General features: G+C 37.1%; 1 protein-coding gene across 1 annotated transcript in view; it reads right to left on the bottom strand.

Annotated features, from left to right (window-relative positions):
• LOC126648736 (sciellin-like) overlaps positions 1–20,401 on the bottom strand; it is a 40,182-nt gene that overhangs the window by 6,414 nt on the left and 13,367 nt on the right. Inside the window, exons 2-5 of the mRNA XM_050332165.1 lie at positions 5,931–6,006; positions 2,098–2,215; positions 1,404–1,466; positions 1,040–1,111 (exon numbers count right to left, since the gene is read on the bottom strand). Coding sequence (XP_050188122.1) covers positions 1,040–1,111; positions 1,404–1,466; positions 2,098–2,215; positions 5,931–5,973 — 296 coding nt within the window. The 5' untranslated portion in view covers positions 5,974–6,006. The remainder of the gene's footprint in view (positions 1–1,039; positions 1,112–1,403; positions 1,467–2,097; positions 2,216–5,930; positions 6,007–20,401) is intronic.

Here is a 20,401-nt window from a genome sequence, read left to right as displayed (position 1 = left end):
CTCAATTCTCAGCAGTGAAGAGCAAATTCAAAGTTATTAAGTACATGGAAAGAAAAGGAAATGAATCAGAAGTCATTGTTATACTCCTCTGTGTACATACAAGTTGTGCATACATCTTAACTATGTGCCTTGGGACTTGGATCCCCAGATCAAAAAGAATAATATGGAAATATAAAAGATACAGAGAAGAGCAATAGGTAAACTGAAGTTATAGAATGGTCTCCTCATGGTGAATGAACAAATACAGCAGGATTCACTGGGCTGTAGAAGAATAGACTGGGGGATGATACCACACAGGTTTCTAGCCTATTCTTTTCCAGACTTCTGTGGAGAAGGTAAATTTTATCTAACAGTTTTGCATTGTTTCTTACAGCAGTAGTAAGGATCATGAAATAAAACAATAGTACTATGAAATGTGCACAAACAAGTGCACATTTCCACAGTGTGTGTGTTTATGTACAGGTACTCATGGTATCAGCATGTTTTGGATTCCAGATGTTAATGGGGGCTGGATTTTGAAGAGGCAAGGCAGAAAGAATCTGTAAACACAAGCATGGTCGTGTCTTAACAGAGGTCAGGGCTGAATAGAACATTCAAATTACATGAAAAGCATATGATTCTGATATTTGTACTTATCATGGTATGAAGTGGCAGAGAGGATTTGCAAAGAACAAGAGGTTTAGCCATGTTGTGCTTAACTACTGAAGATAGGACTTTGATTTATAGTTTGAAAAGAAAAAACTGAGAAGGAATGGTTATCATCTGTGGAAAGATGCATATATTTATAAAAACAAGAATACACAGAAATTGTTACAGAAAAAAAAAAAGAAGAACAAGAAGTCAAAAGAACCTTTTCTCAAATCACATTTCCATTTGTCTCATTGAAAATTCATGCAAGAATCTTTCAAAGTCTTTTAATTAGATAATTAATAAATAACAAAACTTAAAAAACCCACTGATTTCATTCATGCTTTCATTTTTAAGACCTCTCACAGGTATGAAAATCACAAAATATAATACATCCAGAAGAAAGCCCTACCTGTCCAACGTGGTATCAGATCTGTATCGTCCAAGTACCGCTGTCTGATCTTCCTTTTCATTTGTGCTACTGCTGTAAAAGAAAGTTAGAAATGCCACTTTGGTCATTGATTTTATTAAACAACTCATCACAAAAAAACTCAATATCTATTTCTCAAATTAAAGTATCATATAAGATTTATGACCACCCAGGTGTCAATAGATCCAACCCTGCATTCATTGCAGTGATCAACTTAAGAATTATTGACACCAGAGTCGGATTTACAGTGGAAATATGTATAGACTAAAATTCAACAAAGCAAGCTCTTGGTATAAACAGGATATAATAAAAGGTTGCTTTGGTAATATCATCAGAAAGATGTTACCTGTTTAGGCTGTCTTGGGATTTGTACTGATTAAGCACAGCCCTTCCATAGTTTTCATCAGCACTTCAAGAAAAAGAAAAACAATGGTTAGTTAAAAATGGAGTATTAAAAATAGAACACTTTTCTTGGCAAAAGATTTCTGTCTTCCATCAGATTTCACAGCTGTACACTATCACTCTGATTGCACCATGTATAGATCTCTGCAGTAGAAGATTTCAGACATTTTGGAGTAAGAATTATCTCTTCCTACAAGCTGTTCATGGACCATATAATGAGGGCACGGTCTCAAGGTGTTGTTTCTGCTATAATACAAGTCCTAGTTTACATTAAACTGATTCTGACACAAAGTACTTAAAAAAACTGGCAAAGGTTTATAATCTTCATGGTTGTAAAAAGCAAATCATGGTCTTACAACCTAAATATGTAAAATACGGGATTTTTCTTGTAGAGCAGAAACCTGGCACCTCATTAAATACTCAGAGCTTGAAAGTCCCAATGAAAAACATAGTCAGTGAATATTCAGCAAATTAATACTTTCAAAAGGCAATCAATACCTCATCAAGACAAATAAATAAGAATTGTTTAATTCATCTAATTCCAGTTGATACCATCCATGCAAAAATAGATACTTCAAGGAAACGTACATGGCCTACTGAAATAAATAGTGAAGAAATGCATTTCATATTTTTCTTACCTTTCCTCTTCGGGTCTCTTCTTTATCCAGCTGTTATCTTGCAAAAGTGTCCGTCGTTTATTAATATCATGAGAAGCCTGTTGTCTGCTTTTAATTGCAACAGAGGGGCTCTTCTTGTCTGCAAATGCAGAGAAACATCTTGAAAATGAGTATGTGGAATAACTTTGGAAACCTCAAGTGCTATTAGAAAGGCTGAAATATGTAAAAGTTTAGCACAGCTTGAATTTTCATTTATCACACCTGTTTAGTGACGATCATTTCCTTGATAAGTTTGTGGCTTCAACCTCGAAGAGACTGCAGAAGCCAGTTTACCCAACTAAATCAGTTTCATCCTTAATATCAAAGAGCTTTGTGTATTTTTAATGTAAACAAATTTCACAGATCTGATAAAGGAATTATGAAATTTGCATACCACAGTAATCCCAGGAAAGTCAGACTAATGAATCCTGTTTCCTGGGGTGTTGTCTGTGGGTTTTATGTTTGCAGATGTGTGACAGGATGCAAATTTTGAATGAAAGCTAATCTTGATTTGACCACATGGTCCTCGAGCTACACCCAGCCCAACCTATGTGGATTTTCATGTTTCTCAAAATGTCAGACTCCCTCTGAAGCTTTTTCGTTAATGGTTGAATGAACAGTTTGTTTTCTAGTGAGGTATTAGTTTTACTGAACCTTAATAAAAGTGATACCTTTACATCAAATTTAAGTAAAATTGATGCATGGTTTCAAAGGTTATTGGGAGAGACAGACAGACATGCACACTCACGTGCTGTATGAACACAGAAGCCTTATTTACTTATGAAAACAACCTAAAATATCTCTGCCCAACAATGCTAGTATATTGAAGAACTAACAATACAATACTGACTTGATTTGGGAGATTTTGGATTCCTTCCTGTATTCGAAAGCTGGTGTTTATCTCCTTTGGTTTCCTTTTATGAGGATTTTGGCCCTTTTTAGCAAGTAAAAATATGCAATGGCTACTGTCCAGCCTTCTCAGTTCTTTTTTTGCCTACCTGAGTTTCATATCATCAGCCTGTTTGAGGTGAGAGGAAATATTGTTGTGATATTTTAACATTCCCTTTTAAAATGAAAAGCTAAAAGTTTGGACCAAATAGAAATTCCATTTTTTAATTGCAATATTTACTCCAAATTTTTCCAGACAAGCAAAGGTAAAAATATTAAATATGCAAAACCTTGTTAATACATCCAATTAATCAATAAAATTAATGATGAAAAATACAGAGTTTCTTGGGTTTTCCTTTAGACAACTTCGTGATTTTATACATTAATCCCTCACTTTCTGAGCATTTGCGCAAAAGGAATGCAACACCATCAGATTTCAGGAAACATCGCTATCTGGTGTTCAGTAAGGACATTTGACTGTAAAGATTGTGTATAAAGACCATGCTCCACACAAAATACATGCAGTCAGTAATATGTCATTTGTCAGAGATGTGTTTTGGTATTCTGCTGTGATTTATAAGGAAATGTAATTCTTGCTTTTACTACAAGAACTTCAGCTGTAGTGATAACATTAAAAAATGGCAAATGGCTACAGTCAGTGGAAGATGAAATAACAAAAAAGCACCGAAAAATTTATTTTAAGTGACAATTGTCAAGACTGACTTTTTAAATACATTTTTCTCATGAAAGAAAAATACTGCAGTACCCAGATAAAATTCAGTTTAAAAATGTATATCTGACTGTAACTCAAACTGTGTCTGCTCTTATCTGATTATGTTCACTGTGCATATGGCCATACTGCCAAACAAAAGAAGGCCAGAGAAGGAATGAAAGGCTTGGACTCATCATTCATGTTTGTTTAGTTGCAAATGTTCTCTGGTTCTGTGTTGGACTTGCTCTCCCCATGACTGAGTTGCTGGAGAAGTGGCCAAGGTTTGAGAAGCACAGCTGTGATAGCACGGATATGTGCTTCTGTTTCTTGGCCTTGATGACAAGGTCTGGCTTTCTTTTTTTAAGCAGCGTAGATGCAGCCCTTTGACAAATGACCAGGGACATCAAAGATGATGTTTTTAAGAATGTGCCAACAATCACGGTAGATTAACAAAAAGTAATCTATCCTCACTTCATGATTTCTGCATTAGCTTTTTCACTGCCAATTGAGCTAGTTTTTCTCTTAAAAAGATTTATTAAAATCTGACTTTAAAGACTTCAAAAAATGAAGGCATCCCAGGCTTGTCTGAATAGCTCCAGTGGTTCATTAGAATATGTACTAAAATAAACACTTCTTGCCAACCAAAAAGAGGAAGGACCCCCACCGGTTTAAACAATAACCTTGTCTCATAGTCAACAGCAAGAATGAGGACAATTTTTACTAGCAAACAAGATCATATGAAGTGTGTTTGCTCTAAAAATGTATATCTTTCCATTCCCATAAATATTTAGGTATTTTTAATTTGTATTAGAGGGAAAAAAAAAAAGTTACATTTTCAAAAGTAGGAAAAATGTGAGCTCAAGTTTATGCATTCCAGAAAGAAAAATTCTCTACAGTAAGGATAGCTGATGGCAGCAAAAGGGGTGGAAATGATTCCAGCATTCTTTTCATTCTAACAGTTTTAGCCAAAGATGCTTTGATCTGTTTCCAAAGCATTTTAATCTGTGCTCTTCTACTGTCAGCCAAAACCTCCTCTGAATCCTGAAGAAAAACTTCAGTGACATGAACATTACATAAACATTTCTACATAATCAAGAAGTACTCAGTATATATCCAACTATTAAAACTAAACACGCATGTGACACATTGGCTTTTTTCCAATAGCAATTTAAGAAAACTGTTATCAACTTACCCAAAAATCATTTGCATTTCACAGAAATCATGGTTTTTTAAACTGATTGGTGCAAAGATTTTGGGAAACCTCCTATAAAGGCAGGAACCAAGGACACTGTTTTCTTGTCAAGAAATATCGCAAATATTTTGTTGCTGCCTGAGGCCCTGGCTTTGCTGAAGAGTACTGATTTCTGGTCTAATGAATTTTCTCCCAACCTTCAACTAAAAAATCAAACATAGATCTGATACAACAGTTCGGGTCACATGAGTGCAGGCAGATGCAGCTTATCCCTGTCTTAATCCGGCAGTAAAAATTTATGTCCTCAACACAGCAGAGCCAAGCAGCTCCTTGCTGTGGCTGCTCTAATTTTGGTGTACTTAGGCCTGGCCCATCCCACCCAAGCCAGGTCTCCATGCATTCAAAACCTTTTGGTCTTTAGAAATATTTGTTGGTTTCAGGCAAATGGAAAATATCATCATGCTCACAGTTTGCCTCTGGTCATTTCTCTGCATAGAAAGCAAATTCCAGCCCTCCTCAAATTTTCTTCCTCCAGAGGAACAAACAACCCCATCAGACAGTGATTAAATAGCTTTTCTCTCCCCTTCCTCCATTCTAATTTTCCTCAGTTTTTCTTCATCTTCCCTGAGTGAGTCAAAGAGACAGTGCTGAGATCAATGAATCTGCCCCCTGCCCTGCCAGCTGCTATGCTCCTGCGGGCTTTCCACAACAACCACATCCCTCAGCAGGGGGAACCACCACCTTGCACCACACTGCCTGGCCCCCCCAACTCCACCACACAGCGCTGCCCAGTGGGATGTTCTGGCCTGAATCCCTGCCAGCGACAGTTTGGGCACAACACCAATAGTCTGGCATCTGAAGTGGGTCATACTGTGACCAATGACCATCCTGTCACTGCCGAAGCGAGGCTGTGTGCCCCTTGAGGGAGCTGTGGGATGGGCATGGCGGTGCTTAGACAGGAGGGAGGCACGCCTCAGCCTCCAAGTGCCCTGGGAGCAGAAAATGGAGAAGACTTGGTATTACCGCTTTGATTTGGAGACTGTTTTCGTATACCGAAAGTTGACATTTGTTCCGTGGTATGTCGTCCTTCTCTAGGAATCTAAAAGAAAAGGTGACAAAAAAAAAAAAAAGGAAGAGGTTAGGAATCAGCCCCAAAACCAGTTCAAGATTGTTGTCCGCTTCGATCGTCTCCTTGCACAAGTTTAGTCTGACAGGGTGGAATGGCTCAGTGCTGGCTGCAGCCCTCTTCTGCTTCCTGGGGCACAGTGGTGGCTTTTCCCTGCCTGGTAATCACTGTGTGTACTTCTGCCCTGTGCCTCTGCCTTTCACACTGTCTCTCCTTCCTCTGCCTTGTTGGGAATGTCTTCCCTGAGAGAATACACGATGTGGTGAGATCCTTCAGAGGACTACACTGAGTAATGAAGAGTGGCAAGGTGATAAGCTTAATGGGAAGACAGTATCAGTCAGTGGCTCAGAGTGGCACCTGGAGCACAGGTGGGCTCACCCAGCACTGCTGATGGGTCTTACCGCTACAGTGATCAGCAGCTAACGCAAGGGGCCAGGACAGAGACAGCTCTGCTGCCCTGCAATAGTTTTCCATTCACTGGAATTCCCTTATCTCAAATCAGCTTACAAAATGAACCTCCAAAACTGCCAATTTAAAAACAAGTAAGCAATCAAACCAACAATTATTTGGGAGCTGAGCCACTTGAAAGATTTCATGTTTTGCTTTGAAACTGGATTGTGAATACTAGCTCTCCTAGAGAAAGCATCAAGCAGAACATAATGACATTTCAATAACAAAAAATTCTCCCTTAAGTTAAAAAAAACCAGTGCTGACATTGACTTAAGAGTGTGGCCAAAACTGACTCTCTTTAGCAAGTGGATTCCTTTTTGAAAAGCAGTATTTTCCAAGAAAATAATTGTAAGATGGAAAGCTCCCAACAAATTCCACTGTCAGACTGCTAAGATTTACAGAAGCACAAGAAAACAGTTTTTGTGACAGCAGCAGCCCCTAAAAATCAGAAACATTCCCGGTTCTCTGGGTGACACAGCTATTGTATTCTTCTTATTACAGATGTAAAGTGTATTGCTCCCACACCTAAGATAGAGTGGATTGAGACTGGAGCCTGTGGCTCTTTCTTTACTGATCGGAGGGGTAGAAGATTCTGGCAAAAGCAAATAATACTGGAGTATAAAAGTTCACATGTATCCTTATCCAGTTGTGAAATTCCAGATATTTATAGCAGTTTAAAATTCTGGCATGTTGATTGGAAAGCTCTGATCCACACTCTTGTTTTTTTAAGCTTAGTTGTTGGTATCAAACAGGCATTGGCACCGTATGCATAGAAAACATGTGACTGCTGGATCTGGTTCCCACACAAAAAAAATTTGCTCTGGGCTGTGGTGAGCCATATTTATTTTGCAATTGGTTGTAAAATGTCTTTTAAAAATACTTACATAAGAAGGTTTAAAACATATACCCACTGAATTTCATAGAAACTGTTCAGGTAGGTTATCTAACAATGAGGTTTAGATAGTGACCATTTTCATTATAAATTTCCCTAAACTGTCCCAAGATGGCAGAGAGATCTCTGATTTATTTATGTTTTCAGCTTAGCAACAGCTGTACATCTGATGCAGTCAGTCAGTCCTGAGATAATAGGCAGTTTGATATTTCACTATATTTTACAAGCAGTGAGAACCAGCATTTCTTCACCTCAGGAGGAAGTAGTAGTTTTTATAGAAGGAATTTGGATTTATTTTCTAATAAGTACATTTAAAGCCATTTGCTAAGGGAAATAAATCATAAAACTTTGAAAAAGGAGACTTCTTTTATAAAACTTAAGCCAAATGCAATCTTGTTTAAAATATACATTTTGCAATTTAAATATTTCATACTAAAAATAACAGGAAACTCTTATGTAGACTTCATGTTAGACTATAGCCCTCCTTCCTACATATTTGTAATAGAAACAGAAATTTCTCAAAGAACTGACAAGGAAGTATCATACACCTTTGTTAGAAATAAACAAAAAACCCTCAAGCATTTGTCCTGAAATAAAAATTATGGCCAAAGTAAAAAATCCATACGTTTTGAGGCTTGTCTTTAAAATCTACAGGTTACTACAAATGTATTAATGACACTGAGACCATGAAAAGCGACTATAAAGTGGGTTTGCAGCTCCTGGTTGTATCCATGCAAGACAAAAGAAAGTCCACCAAGTGTGTTTCTTTTGTCCTCCTTAATTTAATTAAAACTGTGTTTTTTCTCTTGTCCTATACTCATTTTTTAATGGTTTAAGGGCAAAACAATATTTCTGTTGTGCATGTGTACAGCATCCATAATAAACTGCTACCTAGTCTCCCAACCCAAAAGTAGTATGCATAAATGAATACAAAAACCAGGCACACTCCCTTTTACAATCAGGACTGAAAATGTGCCAGGTATTCTGAAATTTTAAATCCGAGCATTTTAGTCCTACAGAATACTGCCACAGTGTCACGAAGCTTGCTTCTTGCTTCTGAACTTTCAAGTTGTATATCAAAGATTGATCCATTAAAATTTAAAATGCAAATTAAAAGCTACTTCAGTCTTTAGCACAGACAATTAAGAATCATCAGAGTAAGATTTACATTTTAGGATCTTAGAAATTAAAAGAATCTTGCATAAAGAGGCAGGATACAGCTCATCAAAGCATTTTTTTCTTGGTCTTCACTATTTTGAACTGTGTGTGTATCTGTGTGTTTGGAAAGGGGAATGGACAAAAGATTATGAAGATCCCATAGTTTAAAAAGATAGTTTAAAAATTCCAGCTAAGAAAGATGTGAAACTGTCACATTGTTCACACAGGTCAGTGAACATCTTATCTTCAGCCCATAGGGAGATTTATAAAAATTTTTTCACTTTGTGAGAAAGAGGAGTTATAGATTTCTATAGTATACTATAGTAGTAAATTTAGTTCAGACTTTCTTAATAGGATCTCAACCACTGAAGCAAAACAACTCAGCTGGAATGCAAAACAAAAACAAACAGGAATGCAACTCCAGTGTAATTTAAATTTTAAAACAGCGTCAGGAAACTTGAAAAGAAAATTAAAACTGCTCCAGCCAGTCCAGTGAGCAGTTCCCAAATGGTTTTAAGACATGCCAGTCCTGGATTCAGACCCTCCCCATTTTTGGAGAAACCCAAATATAATCCCAAAGAAATTCAGAAAAAACTTCAGACATAACTTCAGGGAAAGTCAAATGCCCCTCCAACCTGGAAGGAAGTTATCCCAAAAGCAGTGCAGGTCTCTAATCCTATTTTTATCACAAATATCGGTATCCACACTTCTATAGCTCCTTTCCACCTCCTGCAGTGACTGATCAGCAGAATAACTCAGGCCTGCCTTAAATTCTCAAAGCTAGATCTTCTAGTTTTCAGATGGTCTGAACACACCCATTCTTCCATCACAGATCCCTTTTGCCTCCCTTCTTCTGCTCTTGGCTGTAGCTTTCTATGTGGTGAGGCTTCACATATATACATAGCTGTATTTAAAAAAATACATGAGAATAATGCAAGCATTTCCTGTAAGATTCATATTTTCCACATCAGACTGAACTAGTTGCAACAAACTAGTCTTTGTTCTTTGGCTTCTAGCTATGACAGTGATTAGGATCTTATTTATAAATATTCAGTTTATATGCATTTTTCTTTTAATAAACAATATTTATTTTCACAGCTTAAAGGCAAGAAGCACTGCATATATACTGTATAATAAGTAATTCAACATAGTAAATGTTGAAGGAGGGGTGTGAGAGGGACACCTTCTCTTAAAAGTCAAAACATTTGTTTTTATACTGAGGCTTTTCACATAAAGCTTTGCCAAATGCAAACGCCTAAAATGTCAAACATCCCAATATTATTAATTAACTGGATGGACTGAAACAAAAAATTGTAATTGAACAACCAGTTTAAAATAAAAATGTTTCAGAATTGTCCTGTCATCCAGCTTCTCATGCTGCGTTGCTAAAGCAGCCTGGATTGCAGAGAAGCAGCTGAGTTTGGTGCATCCACATGAAACACCAGCTGGAAATAACAGGTTACTTATATATGGTTCTACACAACCACAGCTTGCTGACTACTGTTTGCTACATGGTCTTCCAGTTCCAGCTTTTCAAAAGTATCTAATATTTGCCATATGGAAAAGAAAATAAACATATATATTTTTTCTTTGCTTATCCCAAATAATGAAACTTGCCACCAAAATTTCATCTCTTGAAGAAATATTCTGCTCTGAAAAATAAGCTCAACTTTCAGTATCTTGTAAGTGGAGCTCAAAATTTTAGACTTATTCCATTAGAAATGAAGACTTACTTCAGCTCTACTTTTCCATTTGCTTTGTTTTCCATTGTAACTCTTAATGTTAATTCTATATACATGGCTTATCTTTCATTTATATGAGATGAATGTGGAGAATGTGACATTTTAAAGAAAAGCACATTTGCTCTTAATCACAGTTATGAACCACACAACAGTATTTCCTTGCTTTCCCTTAACAACTTTCATGTCAGCAAACCTCATTATTTTCTCCATCATTTCTGTTGAATACAGAAAGTGTGAGCAAGAAACTGATTAATTCTAACTTTATACAGGATGAAGATCTCCAAGCCTTAAAACTAAGACACTGGGGAGACACATCGTTACAATTGTTCTTCTAGATAGGGATCCATAGGTGCGTGAGGTAAAATCTTTCTGCTTTGGAAGTCAATACCAATTTTGCTGTTCTCTACACCCATCATTGCCCCTCTCAGATATCAAAAGTGCTGTGACTGGGCTGTCAGATCTGGCTACCTATACTTAAACTCAAGTAAAAATCTGTGTTCCTTAATTCCAGATAAAGGTTGTTTTTCAAATCACCATCATAGTCAGAGCCATTCAATGCTGTACCATCCTTCATACATCCAAACTTGTTATTTCAGATGAGAATATGATAGCTTCAAATAGCCTTCAAGGTCTACTCTGTGAGGTGCAGGTCTCTATGTATAACTGAACCTCTACTTTCTTCCCTACAAAATTGTCACTGGTGATTCTATTTGTTTAGCAATTAGTTAGTCTTTTTGTCTTTTTGCTGAAATTACATTTAAAAATGAGTAAATTTATTTTACAGACATCAAAGAATAACAGAAATGTGTTCCTAGATTGATTCTTTTTTTCGAGAGTTATATATCAGAACAATAGCCATATAACATATTTGTGAACTTCTGGAATTAATACACTGTGCTTAAATGAATATTTTACTCTGCAGTTTTGGCCACAGAATTAATAACAACTCTCAAAGAAAATAAAAACATGTATGTGTGTAAAAGAGAAAATAAGCAAGGTTGGAACAGGCAAGGTAGGACTAGAGAACACGTGAATGTATGACAGAAATCATTCATCTTCGTAGCTGAAAGAGCTCTCAAAACTGGTTTTTCAAGATGTGGGTGGAGCAGATTCTGTTTTGAAAGCAGCTTTGGAACTGTCATTAATGTAAAATCAGCTGCAAAGTCAGAACACAAATTTGTATGTATTTTCAAATTAGAAATGCATGATCAGTTTTAAATCTAGTGGTTTGGGGGTTTTTTTAATAGAGTATAAAAGAGGGAGTAATCATTTTATTTATTCAACTGTGTCGGTTTTTGGCGAAGAACACATCCTGTCTATACATGGGTTCAGCTAATTGTATAGATAAGTCTTTGTATCAAAGCAGAGTGGGTATTTTTGCTATTCCTTTTGCAAAGGTGAAAATGAAAGTGAACTGTTTTTGCAAAATAATAAACTTGAAGCAAATTCAATTGAAGGAGAAAAGAGTAAATACTATTTAATTTTAGATAAAAATTACAAAGAAAGAATAAATAAACAATAAAATTAACCAAAGAGCAAAACTGACATTTAAACAGCTATTCATGAAAAGTGGTCTGAACAGTGAGTTTTTCATCAGAGAATTAGCACTAGAGTAAAATACAATTAATAATATAATGTAATGAATATAATATAATATAATGAAGTAATTGAGATCATAAAGCCAGGAGAAGTCAGAAAGATCTGGGGAATCTGAACACCTAACCTATAAAACTTCTAGACCTGGATTTTCATAGACAAGTTCTCCACACAGTTTGAAAATCAGATTCTCTGAAGTGGGATCCTGAACTGGACACTAAGAAATCACAGAACATCTGAAAATGTAGGACTTTCTACACATGCTGTATAAAGCCAGAAGAGTGCACATCCTTACCTAGGTATGGTAGAAGTTAGTGTCCTAGCGTGGCTCAGTGTGGTTAGTCAACCTGGAGACAGCTGGAAGTGAGGCACAGTCAAAGCAGACAGAGAGCTGAATTGTCTTTCCCCATCCAGCTGTCTGAAAACTCAAGAGATTTCTCCTTCAGAGGCTGAGTCACTTAAGGAGGAGGTAGGAGGTGTGGAAAAGGGTGGCACCTTGTAGAAATACCAGATCAATTAAAAGTACGGGTGAGTTGTTACGCTTCTGTGCTTGCTGTGCTTTTCAAGTGCAGTAGGGCTGGGTTTCACAAAATGAACTGCTTTCACAGACCTTGAAACAGAAAACCAAGCAATTACCATTTGGAAAAATATACTACAGTCATTTTGATTTTCCACATATATGTTGCAGAGCTGTAGGGCTGCCTCTCACCTACCATGTTTCAGGTATGTACACAGGTGAACATGAAGGAACACTGTATTTCACCAAAGAAAAATTCTGGAGAAGTGTTACATGGGGAACACACACTGGAATCTGATCTGCATAAAGCATTTGCACTGTTTGAGTATGTGGGCAGAGGCAAAAGATCTGGGGGGAAACCCCTCCCACGGGAGATCTTGTTGCAAGACTCTCTTATCTGTGTACATTTGCATTCTCCTACAGTACAGCCAGCAACAAACAGAAAAATAAAAATAAGCCTTTGCTTATTTTTTTCTCTCTTTAAAATGGCTGCAGATAAGTTTTGTAGGCTAAGAACTGTCTTACTATTAGTAAATACAGTAGTATAGAATCAATAATTTTCTTACAGAAATACTGTATACAACTCCATGCTTCTGTTTAAGATGCAGAGGCTGGTTTTAATGTAGCTTCTATGAGCCCATGTTTCTTTTATATTTGGGGAACTTTTGCAATGAAATATGTGAGAGATCGTTCAGCAAGATCCTGGACAACCTTCAGTCCTATTATCTGTGTGAAAGTTAAGAGTTTCTTTGAACACAAACAAATCAAACTCTGTCATGAGTTAATTTAGTAATAGTCCTTATTTTTGTTAATGCTTACCTCTTTGTAAGCTTGGTACTTAGTAGTGTGAAGTTATTGTCTAAACATTAGTTATATCTGATGAAATAGAGTTGATGAAACAGAGCAGCAGACAAGAAAACACCAAGTATAAACTACTAAAGTATCAGAATTAATGAATACAAGCAAGTAAACATTTCTGAACTTTGTACATCTCAACTCTGGCATTTCTTGAAGTTAAAAATACTTGTAGCAGTCCTGGAATGTTTACCTTTTTGCAATCATGAAGAAACTTTTATGAATATATCTCTTTAGAGACTTATTGGGACCTTATAGTTGCCTCCCAAATGAAAGAGATGTCTTTCCTTGTAAGAAATGCAGATTTATCATTAAATGGGAATTAACTTTTAAAATAGATACCCTTTAATTTGAAATGTATGTCTAGCTTTGATTTATAATAACAACGCCTGAGACTAGGAATATGTTTTTGTTTTGAAACAATTTTCTTTCACAATCCGGGTGCTACATTATATGAATTTGTTATCATTTTACATTCAACCAGACAAGTTCTGCTTGTAAATCAGAGATAAATTTAACCTGTCCCACAGCACTGACTTCTTTAGCCAAAATGTTTGAGAAACACATATAGAGATGCAAACAATACAGTCTGGAGAAATTAAATTGGTGTTTTCCTGTATTTATGGTCTTTGAACACAGAGAAGAAATTATGGGACAGAGCAAGCCAGTTCTGCTACACAAAATAAGCCCAAGGGTTATTCTAAGGCAGTCCTTACTAACTCTTTGGCATCTGCTGTGACAGAATAGGCAGTCTGCAGGAAAATGCATTCAATATAAGAAATACCAACAATGGTACTGACCTTAGCTTAAGAATCAAGTGGGCCAGCTGTTGTTTACTGGCTGATCTGCAACAACCAGTATATTCAACGCATGGTGAATTTTTGATGTTAGCTGTGCTGATTACTTAGTATTTCAAATATGAAAAAAATCAAGTATTTTTTTCAGACTAAAGGAAATCTAACTTACTGCTAAACATTCTGTCTCATTTTCTGTATGGTAACCACATACAAGTATTGTTCCTGGTTAATAAGGAATACATGATGCAGTGCCAGGTATTGCACAGTTCAGCATAACATACAGTGAAAATGACCTGCAATAATTTTCCATTAATAAACTTCCCATACTCTGAAGAAATTGAGGTTTCAGAAATTAAGAGGAACTCAAACATGTCCTCTAGATCTCAGTATAACAAATGAGATCAACCACAAATCCAGCTCAGACTGTGTGAACTGTTCTGCAGTCAGGTTTCAGTTTTCTTTCAATTCTCTAGTTTAAGGTCTGTATTTGATTGAAGGAAGGACAGAAATATAGATACAGTGAACTTTAATTTCTCAGGCTATTTCAGAACTTGAATTGTGTCACCTTTATTCCCTTTCTCACTCTCAAGAAAGTAGTCAAGCTGAAGCACAGACAGAAACACATTTTTCCAAAGAGCATTGTAAGAATAGTAGCATATGCATATATATGCATATATTGTATACATATATATATATATGCCTCTGTACTGACAACCAGTGACTTTTAATCAAGGATGCAATTTACCTAGCCATTACACTGGGCTGTATTCTACTACTGATTTATCAGATTTGAAGGATTTTGGGTCTTTTTTAGTTCAACCAGTAAGGTGCTTTGGAGCTGACAACTAACTTGTTTCACATCTGCCTATCAGTAACCTACTTGCTGGGAGTTAGGTAAATACTCTGCTTTTGTTTGCCATTCTCTAAGGAAAAAAAGAGGGAGTTCTCTGAAAAATAGAGACAAACATAAATGGCCACAGCCTAGGCTTAACAGGATATAACTCCATCAAAATAATTCTAATAGTTTGATTTAGCAGAGTGCGTGGCCTGATATGATTTATAAGAGAAAGCAAGAAATGTCTTAGAATTCCTTCCTCCATTAAAACTTCTTCATAAGTTATTATTAACAAGCAATAGGGACATATTACTGATTAGTAATCAAAGGTCACTATCTCTTGCCTCTTAGATTTCTAGCACATTTTGGAGGACATTTCGAGCAGGCTCATTTTAAATACCTCATCAACAGTGGGGGCTTATTGGTTATCCATTGAATTCTTGCAAGGCCTGCTAAGAAGCTGCCAGAGGGGGATGTTGTCTTATTTTAAAATAGAGTAGCACTAGCAGAAAACTGAACCTAAGGAGTTCAGAAATGCCATAATTTAGATTTGAATTGCTTGTTCAGTATTATTAAAGTCAAATGCTTATAGCACCCTACAGTGGCAATACATTATCCCATTTCTCAATTCTCATGGTTATCTGGACAAGACAGTTGTGTTCAGTGTTCTTAACTTTCGCTTATAAAGTTTTCTACAGAGTGTGTCCCTTGACTGTTAGTAAAACACATTTTTCTTCTCTACATGACTTTCTTGTCAGTTTTTGTTGTTTCCATTTTTCAGTATAAAATGTATTCCAAAATATTGTGCTACCTCCATATCCTTACTAAGGTTTAAAAGATGGCATAATGAAAATAACATCATGTAGCCTAACTATTGAGTTTTTATGTAGATTCACAGCACAGAGCTGGGAATGAGCAGTGACTCAGAAGGCAACTTTTTGGACAAATAGGATTCTGTGACTCCTCCCAAAAAGAGAGGAATACTTACTGAATACATTTTTTTCATACACTCAGTCCTCCAAAAGAGAAGTCCTTTAATACTTCAGACTTTCCAAGTAGGATTGGTTAACTACTGTGTTTTAATAAGATTCTATTACTGTAACTGGTGTGTCCAAAAGATTTGAAGACAGCCTAGCAAGTACTGTTCAATTTTTTCTTTTCAAGATATAGATAAAGCAGTTACATTTATCATATTAAATCAAACTTACCAAGGCCCAGTCTTTGGCCTGAGGACAAGTGGCACAGCATGTTCTGTACCTGTATCACTAAATTTGCTTTCCAAAAAGAACTGTGTGGCCTCATCCACACTCCTTTTGAAAACAGTCCAAAACTTGTACTAGAGAGATCTGTGCTCCAGCCTTTTTTTCGGAGATAGCCAATTGGCAGGAACAAAACTGTGTCAAGGAGTGTGCATGATAATAGTACGGACAAACAGAGGATATTTCTCAAGCCCAGAGATCCTACTCTTAATTATTTGACTAGTATGGTTTTTCCATTTTGATATAACTTATGTCAAAAGATGACTAAAACTAAACACTGTGAAACATACAGATAGGTGTCAGCAGTGGATGATGGCCAGCTGCCAGGCAGCGTTTAGCAGGCAGACACAGCTAGTTAATGTAACCTTTACCTGGGAGGTGGGTTGTGTATCTGCTCCACTTGCATATTTTTCTTGCTCAAGATTGGTCTAAGATCTCCTATATATGTAGGCAGCAGTTTTAACAGGTGAAGTCAAAATGGGAAGGGTCACTTCTAGAAAAAAAGAACCCAGGGCAGCAAATAGAAAAATGATGCTCTTGCCTAGGGTGATACACCTTCCTCTTGAAGGTGACTAACACAAGGTCCGCTCCTCCCTAAATTCCCAGTCCAGCCCAACATAAAATAAGCTGATGCTTGGGACCTGTGATACCTCTTTGTACAGAGGTACTTTTCACCCTGGTCAAAATAATTAACCAAGGGAACGTATTGCCTATGGGTACACCCTTACCAAGAGGTATGTGTGACTCAGAACCAGATTAGAAATGGCTGTATGAATCCCAGTAGCATTCATGACAGCAAGACAGAGGAGAGGGAGAAATAAGGAGTATGGTTTTTTCCCATGGACAACTTATTCTATCATTAGACTTCATGGGATTTCTGTAACTTTCCACTGAGGACTCTGGTTCTCTTGCTCCTAGATAGATATATCAAAGTAAAATATACTAATGATCTGATGTGAGATGGAAAGCCCCTTTCTCCAAGGGCATGGTAGAGCATACTAAGATGCAAGTTTTAAAGGTAGATAAGCAACGTCCTGGGATGCCTTGCAAAGGGCAGCTACTGGCAGAGTCAAGTGCCTGGGGTCCTTTGTAACAACTTTGTTCTTTCCTTCATGCTCAAAAATTAGAATTCTTCAGCCTAATCCACGTGCAAGGCTCATCTCCAAACATGCTGTTACAATCCTATTAGTGAGAGATGTCTTTGCCTCTTATCTCTCCACGAATGAGACCATATGCCCAGGTCAATAATACAGGTTTTATTTAGCAATGACTGTGAGGTAGAGAGACAGAAAGAAGTAGAAAAGTGGGGAGTGGGAGGAGAGAGAGAGAGAGAGGCAGGGAGAAAGGGAGGGAGAGACGGAGAAAGATCAAGCAGAATATAGTCACCACCCTGAACCCAGTGGTGCTCTGTTGATCCTTCTTCTCGGTGGTGGGAGTCTCAGAGTTGTTCAAAACTTTTCACTGTTTATACATCTTAGTAAACAAGGCAATTAATGCTCATTGGGTACAAGTTACATAGTTCTCTTAATAACTAGTATACCACCTCTGATGCTAATTAGTCTGCATGCTCAGTCTTCCTCTTCTTTTGATTCAGTGGGTTTCTTGGGTCAGAGGGCCATGAGTCTGTGTTTGCAATCTTACCCTACCAGAATGGCCTTTTACCCACTCTGAGCTGATTCAGCACAGTTGCTGAGTTGGTTTCTTCCTTATCTTGGAAGTTCTGCCAAATGTCCTTGAGATTTGTAAATTCTGCATTCTTTGTGTCCACTATCAGTGGTACATCCTTCTTCCCAAGCTTTTTTTAACCTCTCTCTCCCTAGGTCTGAGATCACTGAAGCATGTCAAGCCTTAAACTTGAGCAAGTTCTATAGACAAGTAATTTATCTTCCTAACACCCGGAGAACAGTACCACCTTTATACAGTGCAGGTTCTGGGTATCCACAGAGGTGTATTCAGGGGGGCTTCCATGGTCATTGGTGGTCACAGATGCTATGTATCCCATAACTTGGGGTGATCTTTGTTTGGCCAGTGACTTTCCACACAGTTTGCCATGGTGGGATTTTTTGTTTGGATGCATTAATCAGGATGTGCTGACCAGACCTGGCCTCTGCCAGGCCTGGAATTAGGGCTTTCCCATGACAAATTCCTCCCTTCTGTGCTCCTCTCAAGTTCTCACCATGGTGGCTTATCTTAAGGTAAGTTCCTTCCTTAACAGTGTTTGAGACAGCCGTGCTCTTTAACTCCTTACACATGCTTAACTCTTTAAAAGAACAGGACTAGAAAGCAAGAGCTCACTAATTGGAAAAATCACTTTGCCTATGACTAAATCCAAGTTCAAATCATTCCTCCTTTTGATAGCAGCCCATTTTTACCAGCAGTCTACCTTACCACTTAGTTAACAATTTTTTGTTTGAGGGACCATAGTTTTTCTACCTCATGAAAGTTTAAATATTCACTGTAGAGAGAATAATTCTACAGCTCTTTTACTATGGCATACAGATATTGATCTCATCACTGTCTAAATAAGTATTGAGATTTTACATATGGAATTCTCCTTTTTCTTTTTAGGTTGTAATTTGTCAGCATTTTATCACTTTTCCTACATTTTATCACATTTCCTACATTTTCTATAGCTGTTTCAGGTTGCTGCTCCTAGGGAAGACCTTTCAGCAGGTTAAAGTAAGGCATGCAGTCTTTTCTAACCACACCTTTATGAATACAGGAAGGAGCACTGTCAGAGCTTTCTCATATGCATTTTTTAAAACCTTAGTCACAATGCAGATGTATTTGCTGCTCATTGTTCTCCTAAAAGGTGTGGCAGAGTTCATAAACTAAAGAAGGAAGAAAAAAAAGGCTATAAATAGTATGCAAAATGTCTAAACCTTTTGACAGTTTCTAGTTGCCACAGAAAATGCTTGAGCAGTGTCTTCTGTTCATAGCAGGTGTCAACACATTTCATAGAGATACACAGTCTACAATGTTAGTGGGCCTGATTTTCCCACAATTTGAATAGCTCTTTACTCTGCAAATAAGTGAAATATCTTGCAGAAGTCTCTGAAAGTCTGATCCGCAGCATGCTAAACTTGAGTATCTTGATCTTGCACCACTGCCGTTACTGTCTTAGCTAAAGAACACAGAGTTACTGATAAAATCAGTTATTTAAGGAAAATTGTGCTGAAAATCTGGCTAAGTCAAGTGACATCTTTGTGGTACCAGATGAATGGCTGTAACCAGTTTTGTAGCTTATGTTATTGATAAATAGCTTATTTGTTAATTTGTTGCCATCATCTGAATTAACAAAGAACATTCATATGGGAGGGTAAAAAAATTAAAATCAGACGAACAGTAGAGGGAGTGTGAGAATTATGATTAGATGTGCTTTTTTCATTAAAAAATAAGAAAGACTTTGTAACATCTCTATCACCTAAAAATGCCCACTGACACAGCTCTGGGAAAGAACCAGCTGTGCTGATCTCAGGAAGAGACATGTTTTTAAAAGATGTTAGAGGAGGTGAAGTTAAAGGGAAGAATTTTTTTCTTGTTCCCTATCTGAAATTTTCTTATGGCAATTAATTGGTCACAGGCATTATAAATACATAGGAGACAACCCCCCCAGGCTGTTCTTTTTATGGTGCAGATAGGGAGATGTATCTGCCCCATAGAATGATATCCATATGAGGAACTTCCCATTACACTCATCTGATAGACTGGGTTTCTTCTCCTTGCTTGGAGATTACTGTGGATAATCTGGATATTGTGCAAGGGTTACCTGCTAGGGCTAAGCACCTTTTTCTCTGGTCATACTTTCTTTTATAATTTGGATCAAATTAATTGACTGGGAACTTGACAGTGATTTGAAAGCTTATATGGAATTTTATACCAGTCAAAAAATCCCGGTGAACCAATATCCCACCTAGTTAATGAAATCTTCACAGGTGCATTCCATACTGGTGTTATCAGCACATATGACTGCTATGCATGCAAGCCAAATCTTACAGATTGTGATCATATTCTCTATCCACATCAAAGCTGAATATGAGCATGGAAGAAAGGTAGGGTTTTCCCTGTTCCTGGAAGATGCTAGCTGTGGCACAGTTAGCATAGAACAACTTACTGTAGAAGAGTTATTAGAAAATGTATTCCAAACCCAATAACTGCAGAAATATGACAAAGGCAAAAAATGGGAATCAGAAAGGATGGAGTTGAACTTAGAAAGGTTCAGAGAAGGACATAAAAGATGATGGAAGGTACAAAATTACTTCTCCAC

Source organism: Myiozetetes cayanensis, unplaced genomic scaffold, assembly GCF_022539395.1.
Source record: "Myiozetetes cayanensis isolate MyiCay16 unplaced genomic scaffold, myiCay2020 scf5-8, whole genome shotgun sequence".
Lineage (NCBI taxonomy): Eukaryota > Metazoa > Chordata > Aves > Passeriformes > Tyrannidae > Myiozetetes > Myiozetetes cayanensis.
The sequence above is the reverse complement of the archived record's forward strand: the minus strand, read 5'-3'. Positions and strand labels throughout refer to the sequence as shown.